General features: G+C 39.9%; 1 protein-coding gene across 2 annotated transcripts in view; it reads right to left on the bottom strand.

The window, feature by feature from the left end:
* cnksr3 (cnksr family member 3) overlaps positions 1-12611 on the bottom strand; it is a 194636-nt gene that overhangs the window by 22302 nt on the left and 159723 nt on the right. For both annotated transcript variants that reach the window (XM_043696125.1, XM_043696124.1), the window contains exon 8: positions 2987-3055. In XM_043696125.1, coding sequence (XP_043552060.1) covers positions 2987-3055 — 69 coding nt within the window. The remainder of the gene's footprint in view (positions 1-2986; positions 3056-12611) is intronic.

Here is a 12611-nt window from a genome sequence, read left to right as displayed (position 1 = left end):
TCCACAGTACTGAGGGAAGCGAGAGAGGAAATAGCTGAGGCCTTAACAGATATCTTTGCAGCATCCTTGAATATGGGTGAAGTCCTGGAGGACTGATGAGTTGTTAATATTGACCCGGTGAACCTGATGTCAGTGGTAGTGAAGCTGCTTGAGAAGATACTGAGGGACAGGATCAATTTACATTTGGAAGAAAATGGGTTGATCAGTGATAGGCAACATGATTTTTAGCAGGGAAGGTCACATCTTACCAACTTAATAGATTTCTTTGAGGAAGTGACAAAGTTGATTGATGAGGGAAGGGCTGTAGATGTCATATATGTGGACTTTAGTAAGGCATTTGATAAGGTTCCCCATGGTAGGCTGATGGAGAAAATAAAGTTGCATGGGATCCAGAATGTACTAGCTAGATGAATAGAGAACTGGCTGGGCAACAGGAAACAGAGAGTAATAATGGAAGGGAGTTTCTCAAAATGGAGAACTGTAACCAGTGGTGTTCCACAGGGATCTGTGTTGAGACCACTGTTATGATAAATGATTTGGAGGAAGGTATCGGTGGTCTGATTAGCAAGTTTACAGATGACACTAAAAGTGGTGGAGTTGCTGATAGTGAAGGGGACCATTAGAAAATGCAGCAGAATATAGATAGATTGGAGAGTTCGGCTGAGAAATGGCAGATAGAGTTCAATCCAGGCAAATGTGAGGTGATGCATTTTGGAAGATCCAATTCTCGAGTGAACTATACGGTAAATGAAAAGGCCCTGGTGAAAACGGGTGTACAGAGAGATCTGGTGTTCAGCTCCATTGTATCCTGAAGGTGGCAAGGCAGGTCTATAAAGTGGTCAAGGCGGCGTACGGCATGTATTCCTTCATAAGACCGAGTATTGAGTACAAGAGTTGGCAGGTCACGTTACAGTTGTATAAGACTTTGGTTCGGCCACGTTTGGAATACCGCGTACAGTTGCCAAATACCAGAAGGATGTGGAGGCTTTGGAGAGGGTGTACAGGAGGTTCACCAGGATATTGCCTGTTATGGAGGGCGTTAGCTATTAAGAGAGATTAAGTAAATTAGGATTATTTTCATTAGAAAGTTAGAAAGACAGAGGTTGAGATGGGACCTGATCGAGGCCTACAAAATCATGAGGGGTATAGACAGGGTGAATAGCAAGAAGCTTTTTCCCAGACTGGGGGACCCAATTACTAGGAGTCACAAGTTCAAGGTGAGAGGGGAAACGTTTAAGGGAAATATGCTTGGAAAGTTCTTTACGCAGAGGATGGTGGGTGCCTGGAATGCTTGCTAGCAGGGTGGTAGAGGTGGGCATGATAGCATTCTTGAAGACTTATTTGGACAGATAGATGAATGGGCAGGGAGCAGAGGGATACAGATCCTTGGAAAATAGGTGACAGGTTTAGATAGAGGATATGGATGGGTGCAGGCTCAGAGGGCCGCAGGGCCTGTCCCTGCGCTGTAATTCTTTGTTCTTATATGTCCCTGCATGCACATTAGGGACCGTTAGAGGTGAAATGGTGCCCAATATGCTGATATATTGGAGTTAAATTTTGCAGCCTATAAGTTCATGTCACAACACCATATTCATACACAACTGTCCCCAAGCTAAATGTTTCTCATACCACACAAGTCACTGAATAGCTTGAATCTCAAATTGGAGATGCACAAGTCCAAGGGACAATATAAACGTCTGGAGTGGAGCAGAATTGCAGTCGTGAAAACATTTTAAAACTTTGCTGAGCATTTTAGTTAAAATCAAGTTGCATACCAGTTTCCTATTTCTCTGTTGTGCAAGTCAACTTTAGAAAGTAATACAGCTTAACACTGCTATGGGGCACTCAGCACCCAAACTATTTAATTTTTATAAAATCAATAGCTCTGAACAGCAAAGAGAGATCATTAGCCAGTCACTTTCACTTCTTCTTCTCTCAGAGAGTGATCCCCACATTGTCCATGGTAAAGGCAGACTAGCTGCAAATCTGCACTGTTGCCCTACCATTAATTATTCCAGTTCAGATCAGAGCAGGAATTCTACCTTGGATCACATCATAAATGGCCCATTATTTAGGCAGTGGCTTCCAACTATTTCAGGTGACACAGTACTCTTCAATGAGATAAACAATCCCAAAGTTCACACACTTTTTACAGCTGAATTGATTGCTCCCAGATGTCACATTCACTTGCATTTACGAAGGTTAGGGTCTTACTTGAGAGATTTACAATAAACTAAAGGAGGATCAAATGCATTAATGTTTCAAGCTTTTTTTACACTGATTTTCATTACTTTTGTACAAAATTTCATGACAAACCAGCATACCACAGCATACTGGTTGAAAACCACTGATTTGAAGGTACTGTATTCCACATTACATTGGCAATTAAATGTGTTTTGTAAAATAATCCATTAAGCAGATATTTAAGTAAGCTAGCAATACCTAAAATGGCACAATGCAAGTTTGTGTCTGTAATGCAACGTTTAGTTTGTTCAAACTGTAAAAAAAATTCAATGAAGCAACTTCCTATACTTCGGTTAAAACAAGAGCTTGAGTAGCCAAATATTGTCTTGCTGCACCAGTAAGAAGCCAGGCAGGTTATCAACAGCATAACTTCTACTAAGATTAAATTTTGACTTTCTCCACGAGAAAACAATACATTTCACATAAAGCTAATCTTTACTATTCCACAAACTTGTAAAACAACAAAAGTTTGTAGGATAGCACAGGGCTCATGAATAGGATACTGGAGGTCATTTTGGTCTTTTTGCAAAGATGATATTACTTGTGCTTTTAGCCTTATTCACTGTTTTAATTCTATTTAGATTGTAAAACTAACACTGAAAACATTAAAACAATGAATTATTCAGACAGCAAAGTATCTTTCAGGTCCAGTGATAACGAAGTGTAAAATTAAGCGAGGAACCAGTGGTTATTAGTTTCAATGGGTCTCAATAAATATTTAATTTATCTATTGAGTACTTACCACAGTTTGCTGATTAACCTGAATCACCTCATCACCAGCGTGAATCTTACGCGATCGATCAGCAGGCGACTGCAAAACAGAATCACAATAGTTAGTGTATTAGATGGCTATTATAACTATGCCAGCTCTCTGAATGAGCGACCTTAATTCTTCCCCTTCAGAAAACAGTCTAGTTCCCTTCTGAATTTTCCAATTAAACCTAACTCCACATTCAGGCTGTGCATTTCAGACCCTATTTGAAAAGATCTTCTTCACGTCCTTCTGCTTCTTTAACCAATTACTTTTTTATATGCACCATATTATTTTCAACCTTTGCACAAATAAGAAAAGTTTCTCTCCAGCCAATCTGTCGAGACCCCTCTTGATTTTTAATACCTCAGTCAAGTCTCTTTGCAACCTTCTTTCCTCCAAGAAAAAAAAGTCTCAACTTTTTCAATCTATCTTCATAACTGAAAATCCTCATTCTCATGATCCTCTTCGATTACATCATATTCTTTCTAAAATGCAGCACCCTGGAACTAGATATTATACTTCTCCTCAGGTCAAATAAGTATCCTGCAAGAATTCAGCATAATCTCCCTGTTCTTGTACTCTACACTCAAATAATAAAGCCTAGGATACTACATGCTTCCAGCAGTTCCATCAATCTGTCCTGCCACCTTTAATGATTAATGCACACATAGACCCAGGTTCATCTGCTAAATCATCCCTTCAGAATTGCACCCTCTATATATTTTATTGTCTATGCTCTTCCTCCCAAAATGAACCACGTCAAATTACTCCACATTGAATCACATCTCTCACTCAAATACCCCAAGTCACCAATTTGCATCATTTAGAAATTCTACATTATCCTCCTCACTATTCACAATGCTTTCATGTTGCATATCATCCACAAACTTCTGGTCTGTAAAGATCAATTTAGAAACTGTGCTTTACCTGACCTTATTATCCAAGTGCTTTAATGTGGCTCACAAGTCTGTTGTGTGGCACAAGACCAAATTACCTTTTGGAATTCCACATACACATTAACTACACTGCCCTCATCCACCCTACCACCTCTTCAAAACATTCAAATTAGTTAGTTGAACAATTAGCTGGCATTTATCCATGCAATGAATGATTTTGTCCCAAATTGTTGTTTCTATAAGCTTCCCCATCACGGAGATTCTACTGATTGATTCGTAGTTTCTGGATGTACTTTCACACGGTTATAGGGAAGGGAAAGGAAACAAACATCCATGAACAAATGAGTGTTTGGTATGGTCACAAAAATTACACACATTTTCAACATGCTAGAATTCTCAATTCTCCCTTCTATCCTTAGTTTAACTAGTTTTCAATTCAGTTCTTCACAATTATTAACATGTGGATATGCCAGCTCTGCAGACAAACAGATGCTAACCAGATGATGAAAACCAGAACAAAATGCGGATGCTGGAAACCAGAAACAAAAACAGAAGTTGCTGGAAAAGCTCAGCAGGTCTGGCAGCATCTGTGCAGAGAAATCGCAATTAATGTTTCAGGTCCGGTGTACCCTTCCTCAGAACTGATGGTAGCTAGGAATATATTGGTTTACATGCAGGAGATAGGGTGGGGTGAGGGGTGAGGAGTAAATACTAGGTGTGTATAGAGCCCAAAGAGAGAGAACAGTTAGATAGACGAAAGGAGTGGATAACGATCAGATTAGGAAGGTGAATAGCTGTTAATGGAGACTGTTGGTAGATAACAATAGGTAGTGTGTAATGGCAAACTAACCAGGTGATAGAAAATTCTGAGTTTATCCGATTAATGCCAAACATGTCAAGCCACTGGGTACCGAACAGGCATTTTTGTTTGATTGATAGAAGACAAATTTTTCTCTCCAATAATAATTTCTAAGTCATGTCATTCTGGACTCATGTAACCAAACAGCCTTTACAAATGTTCAATTCCAAAACTGAATAGCGTTGTTAAAATTTCAAACTTTAAGCAAATGTGACAACACAAACAGATACTTAACTCCAATTCCCATAGACAGCTTCAGCAACATTTTAATGTCAAGTCAGCTGGTTGCACAAAAGCTGTCCAACTGTAATATAGAGGGAAGAATTGGCAGACCCAGACAGAGACAGAGACAGAGACAGGCCTAGCTACATCTTATTTCTTCCAAGTGCTATTTTTGCAGTAAGATGTAAGATTACTATGATGTCACTGAGACCTGGCATCAGGATCAATCCATCCCTCCTACGCCACCTCCCTTCAAAAGGCCTGAACCATCTGCATTTTTTTTAAAAAAAGGAGTGGGTTCTAGCATTCAGACAAATGGCAAAGAGTAATTTTGAACCATATGGACAGAGTGCTCCCTGGTTCATTCCCAGCTTGTTCTATTTAAATGATCTCAGCTGGATGATGGTAGTGGTCCTACAATTGGATGAAGTGCTCCGGTGCTAAAAATACAAGGTTTGTGCTCATTGCCACCATTTTAAGAACCTTATTTTGTAAAAATGGATATTATCTTCTGGAATCAAAACAAATGCGAATAGTCAAAAATCAAGTAGGTACGTATTTCTTTCTTTGTAAGACAAATAGATTAAGCATCAAGTTCATTCTCTTTCAACCAAAAATTCCAGAAGTTTGAAGAATACTAAAAATTAAAAATATTTAAAATGAAACACATTTAACAAACTATTAAAATTAAAAGCAGTACAGTATATTTGTCTAATTAGAAAACCTGAAGATGGCAAACTATTTTAAATCAATTGTTTAACATACAGCACAGAATGTATTATCCTGTTAACAAACTAGTCATCATTGCAACGTGAAGCTTTAAAAGAAGTGAGTTTTTGCTTCAATGATACCAGGTTACAGTCTTTTCTCCCAGCCAACAACCCAACAGAGAGATCAGTTACATCAAAACCTGCATATGGTTTCAAATTCTGCCATTAAGAGCAAAAAAACATTCCTGGCTCAGCAAGAACATCTGGGCAGGAATCATCACACAAAAAGGTACAAGTAGTCGAGTCAACAGAAAGTCAGAACTACCACTGCAACACAAAAGTTCTTCCATCCATAGGAATAAGCTTAATCAGCAATTGAAAAGAATTTTGCAGTTATATTTTGACAAAGGCTTGCAAATGAAATAAAACAATAGGATTTGTCAAATAGTTGTTTTAGTTGTGAATACAAAGATGCCTGTGAAAGACAGATGTTTATTCCCTGCAACAGTACAAAGAAATGAAAATGTAAAATTGCTGTAATAAAGGGTTGGAGGGACATGGGTCAGGATTGGGGATCGGGGGACGGAAGGGTCTGTTTCCATACTGTACAACTCTATGACTCTATTGAAGAATGTTGGGCTAACGTTTGTAAAACTCTGCACTACCCTGACATTAGGGATGTGTGAAACTTAAAAAGTTTTGCTTTTACCACATCACATCATCTCCCCACCCCCAAGTGAATCACACACACTGTTCCCCAAACTGTTTGGCATTTTCAAGGCATATGTCAGGAGTCTGATGGAATGCTCCTCACTTGCCTGACTGAATGCAGCTCTAACAACAGTCAAGAAGCTTGACACCATCCAGGACAATAGCGGTCCACTTGATTAGCTCAACATCCTCAAACATTCAAGGCAGCAACTCACTGCCACGCTCTAGAACAATGTGGGACATGCAATAAATGCTAGCCTAACAAAGTCCACATTCTGAATGAATCATTAAAAAAAAGTGTTTGCACACGCAAGCAATAACTTGTAAAATTTGACATAGCTTTAAACGCTAAACTAAATTACAGTCAAGTTACCTAGTTAACAGAAAATGCTGATCAATAATAGTTAACTGCCAGTTATAAAATATAGGTGCTAATTACTTTGAACAGGAAGCTGAGCTAGCAGCTGGAACTTCAATGACGCTCAAACATTCATTGAAGTAAACAGCATCTGTTGTTACAGACAATGCTCATGGAGACAGTCTGATGTGAACAATGCAGTCAGGCATCTGGTGTGCAGGACAAAAAAAGATTCTGCTCTTTTTCATAAATCTTCAGGAGCTTTAGGTAGTAAATATTCAAACATTTTTGTCCAATGCATTGTGCAAAGTAGTGTGTACTAAAAAAAAACCCAAATTAAATACTAGTCCTGAACATTATAGTCAAAGCTATGGCAGATTAGGCTATGTACGTGGATTGCAGTATGTAGGGGTTTGTGGACTGTAAGAATGTGTAGAGGAAACAATTGCAGTAGATATCTTCCATCCTGGATCTCTCTAGCCCAGGGCCATTGAGCTACAGGGAGAGTTGGAGATGACAGGCTAGATCTTCTGAAGAGTGGCAATGACATGCAGGTTGCTACTCTGCTGCTTTCTTTCCCCCACACTACAAAGGATACATATTTTCTGACAGGAGATTCTATTCCGGGTTCGTTCACAAACACTGAGTTGTGCCTTCGTTCTGACAAGTGTCTCTGGAGCAGGACAAATTGGGGAAAGGCAAACCATAACCATTTTCACAGTAGTGAGTTTTGTATTCTGAAACTGAAAGGGTCAGCAATAAGCGATAGGCTGCTTAGAGTTGGTTCAGTTAGGGTTAAATGGTATTAGGGATATAAGATCAGGGTGTAAGACTGGGGTAGTCTAGGGGCGTCTCGGGTAGGTGCCAGATCAGTTGAATACATACTCTAGTTAGACCAGGTATTTAATACCCAAGTCTTTCCTGAGTAATTTCCGGAGTAGTTCCCAAACCTAAATGGAATACATTATAGGTTCCAGAGGTAGAAGAATTGCCCAATGGAATCTTCAATTTCCAGGCAGTTCCTTCACAGTCTGTTGCTTGGGGATTCTGCTGGGTCACATGTGCAACACCCACCAATACTTCAGAAATGATCATCTGACCATCAGAATATCCAGGCCAATCAGATACTTAAAAACAATGAGGCAGCATCTGGAATATTGCTCCAGATTTTGGTCACAAAGGTCCAGCGTCAAATCAAGTGGAATGACCGACAGTGCAACAAAAGGGGCAGCTCAGGCAAGAGAGAATGACAAATCACAGAAACCTCAGTGCATGAAGCAGGAACTACTCACCATAAACTAAACAAATCTATTAATAGGTAAACCAACAAGTGGGAAGAATTTAATGTGACACAGTCTATACCTCTAAAGAGCAACAGTTCTACTTGCCAAAAAAAGACAGCCATGGATAACTAAAGACACAAGAAACAACATAAAACAAATCAAAAGCAGTAGAAATCTTGGCAAATAATCAATGAAAAAAGCAACAAAACAGACAGTAAAAGCTATAAAAGGGAATATGAAAAGGCTTTGTAAGGGATATCATAATCTACACAAAGACTCTTTCATATTTACGAGATAGAAAAAAAAAGGGTTGTTAGAAACAATGCAGGCCCTTGAAATTAGATATGGTGATGTTGTCAATGATAAAAAGGAAGTGACAGACATGATGAGTAATTACTTTGCTTCAGTAATTACACTAGTTTAGCATGCTTGACATCTTAAAGAAACCATTATTAAACCAATGATATGGACATAACAACATCTAAGTAGGAAGATAACAGGTCCGAACAGCCTTAAGGAATGACAATTAAACAGGACCAGATGGCTCACTTTGCAGGATTTTAGAAACTGTTGTTTAAGTACATTGCAGTTTCAGCATCTGCAATTTTTCAGAGAATTAACTTGATTCAAGATGTATTCCCTAAGATTGGAAAATTTTGCACAAGATCGCATTTAAAGGAAGGCGATAGAGGAAATTAAGAGTTGGCATTTGTCATTAGAAAATGCAAGGGTCAATAATTAAGGATGGGCAACTGAACACTTTTTTTGAAGCTTAGATTATATTTAATTTTATTTTACTCTTGTCACACGTTCAGAGATATAGTGAAAAGCCTTTTTTGGATGCTATCCATATAAATCATACCACAAGTACATCAAGATAATAAAACAGAATGCAGAATATAGTGACACAGCTACAGAGAAGATGTAGAGAATTATCAACTTTAATACACGCGAGGTTCGTTCAAAAGTCTGATAGCAGTGGGGAAGAAGCAATTCTTGAACATGAGACTCCGTATGAATTTAAAATTTATAGATCTTGCCTGACAAGTCTGATTAATAATTAGAAAATTAACTGAAATTCATGAAGAGTAGTTTGAAATGAACTATTTTGGAAGAAAGAATGAGATAAGCAATTAAAAAGGGTGTAGGAACTGAGGGTATAAAGTCCATAAATCATCGAATGTCATGAGCCATTTTGAGAAAGGGGAGGAAAAGGCTTCCCAGATCCTGCTCTTTACAAATCGAAACAAAGTACAAAAGTAAACAAGTTACAACGAACCTTCATAAAACAGGGGTTCAGCTTCAATTGGGAGCAGTGTGTCCAATTCCAGTTATGGAACTTCAGGAGGGTATGAAACAAAATTTTGCAACCAAGAATAAAGGCCTTTAGTTACAATGACAGACTGGAGTTCAGAGAGAAGATATACTATTAGATTATTTATAGTTATGAGGGATTCAGGAGAGTGCGATTGAGAGCGCGCGTGCACGAAAATGTTGTCTTTGCCAAGAATAGTGAGAGCCAGAGAATATAGATTTAAGATGATTGCCAAAGGAACCATGTGGTGAAATAAGGAAATAGTTATTATGCTAACAGTTAGGATCTGGAATGCACTAATAACACAGTGGAGCCAGATTCTACTGTGATTTTCAAAAGGGAATTTGATGAGCATCTGAAGTTGAGAATAAAGATTGCTCAACCAAACGCATAAAAGTGGATAATTCCCCAGGACTAGATCAGATGTAACTTAGAACTCTGTGGGAAGTTAGGGAAATGATTGCTGGACCTTTTGCATAGATATTTCTATAATCGATAGTCACAGGTGAGGTGCCGGAAGACTGGAGGTTGGCTAACAGTGGTGCTACTGTTTAAGAAAGGTGCTAAGGAAAAGCCAGGGAACTATCGACCAGTGAGCCGGGCGTCGGTGGTGGGTACGTTGTTGGAGGGAATCCTGAGGGAGAGGATGCACATGTATTTGCAAAAGCAAGGACTGATTACGGATAGTCAACATGGCTTTGTGTGTGGGAAGTCATGTCACACAATCTTGATTGAGTTTTTTGAAGAAGTAACAAGGATTGTTACGAGGATTGACGAGGGCAGAACGGCAGATGTGATCTATATGGACTTCAGTAAGGCATTCAACAAGGTTCCCCATGGGAAACTGATTAGCAAGGTTAGATCTCATACAGGGACAACTAGCCATTTGGATATTGAACTGGCTCAAAGATAGAAGACAGAGGGTGATGGTGGAGGGTTGTTTTTCAGACTGGAGGCCTCTGACCAGTAGAATGCCACAAGGACCAATGTTCGGTCCACTACTTTTCAACATATATATCAATGATTTAGATGCAAGCATAAGAGGTATATAGTTAGTAAGTTTGCAGATGACACCAAAATTGGAGGTGTAGTGGACAGTGAAGGAGGTTACCTCAGATTACAACAGGATCTTGATCAGATAGGCCAATGGACTAAAAAGTGGTAAATGGAGTTTAATTTAGATAAATGCGAGATGCTGCATTTTGGGAAAGCAAATCTTATACACTTCATGGTAAGGTCCTAGGGAGGATTGCTGAACAAAGAGACCATGGAGTGCAGGTTCATAGCTCCTTGAAAGTGGAGTCACAGGTAGATAAGATAGTGAAGGCGGTGTTTGGTATGTTTTCTTTTATTGATCAGGGTATTGAGTACAGAAATTAGGAGGTTATGTTGTGGTTGTACAAGACATTGGTTAGGCTACTTTTGGAATACTGCATGTAATTCTGCTCTCCTTCCTATTGGAAGGGTGGTGCAACTTGAAAGGGTTCAGAAACGATTTACAAGGATGTTGCCAGGGTGGACGATTTGAGCTATAGAGAGAGGTTGAATAGGCTGGGACTGAATGGTACTAGATTAGGTTAGGATATCTGGTCGGCATGGACGAGTTGGATCAAAGGGTCTCTTTCCGTGCTGCATATCTCTATCACTCAATGACTTCAAGATATCTGCATTTGTCTTTACGAATCTTTTTCTCTTAGCGTATTTATACAAGTTTTAATGTTTGCTGCAATTTTACTTGCACATTTTTTCTCTCCTCTTGATTAGACATTTTATACATACCACTACCCCTTACTTGCTGTGTCCCTCACGTATAGAGTAAGTTTAGATTTTCAGGAAAGATCAGTAAAAGTACCTCAATTCCATCAATCCCGATGCTTCATGCTAAAACATGAGTCTTGGTTGGTTAACTTCACAAAAGAAACTCAAGAAATCATTGTTTTCAAAATATCATTTGAATATCATTGCTTCAATGATATCCATCAGTTTATCCATCAGAGTCTGTTCCAACAGCACAGTGACAGAATGACCAACATTCATGTTTAGCATTGAGCTTGGAATAGAATCCAACTTCTGTGAAATTGGATTTAGTTCTTCCAATGTGGATTTTATGTCAGCATCTCTAAAGATTTTCCTAACTTGTACGTCAGTACATTTGTTCTTAAGATTCAGTGCTGGGTTAATGCTAAAGTGATTCAATATTGAAATATTGGTACAGGGAGCCATTCAAGAGAGAGGAGAAGAGAGAAATGTAGTTGTAATTGAAAGTAGTATAGCCAGGGGAATTGACACTATTCTCTGCTGCTAGGATCCCAAAGTGAAATTCTGTAAGTTTTGAGACTTGAAGGATAAGAATCACTTGCAACAGGACATAGACAGGCATGTATTTTGACAAGTGTGTAGGGAGAGGCAAGACATTTAAATGGCACTATTCTAAACAGTACATAGGGAGAGACAGACCTGAGGGGCTCATGTGTGCATAAAGATGGTAGGACACAGTTACAATGGTGGGCAAGGAACATGGGATGTATAAGCAGAGGCAGAGAGAGTACAAAAACAAGGAACTGCCCAGGAGGCCAGCAACAGCAAAAATGATAAAATTATTTAGAAAGGAAATTGGTGGACACTCGAGCAGAAATTAACTTACAGAACTACAGGGATGGGGATAGTGAGGACTGCAGATGCCGGAGAGCCAAAGTCAATAAAGTGTGGCGCTGGAAAAACCGCAATTTCCCCCCCGACGTGGTCGACGATGCCCTCCACCGCATCTCTTCCACTTCCCGCTCCTCCGCCCTTGAGCCCCGCCCCTCCAACCGCCACCAGGACAGAACCCCACTGGTCCTCACCTACCACCCCACCAATCTCCATGTACAACGTATCATCCGCCGTCATTTCCGCCACCTCCAAACGGACCCCACCACCAAGGATATATTTCCCTCCCCTCCCCTATCAGCATTCCGTAAAGACCACTCCCTCCGTGACCCCCTCGTCAGATCCACACCCCCCACCAACCCAACCTCCACTCCCCGCACCTTCCCCTGCAACCGCAGGAGGTGCAAGACTTCCGCCCACACCTCCCCTCTCACCTCCCTCCAAGGCCCCAAAGGAAACTCCCATATCCGCCACAGATTCACCTGCACCTCCACACAATCATCTATTGCATCCTCTGCACCCGATGTGGCCTCCTCTATATTGGGGAGACAGACCGCCTACTTGCGGAGCGTTTCAGAGAACACCTCTAGGACACCCGGACCAACCAACC

Source organism: Chiloscyllium plagiosum, chromosome 9 (assembly GCF_004010195.1).
Source record: "Chiloscyllium plagiosum isolate BGI_BamShark_2017 chromosome 9, ASM401019v2, whole genome shotgun sequence".
NCBI classification, from domain to species: Eukaryota; Metazoa; Chordata; class Chondrichthyes; order Orectolobiformes; family Hemiscylliidae; genus Chiloscyllium; species Chiloscyllium plagiosum.
Note: the sequence above shows the minus strand (reverse complement) of the source record. Positions and strands in the feature narration are given on the sequence as shown.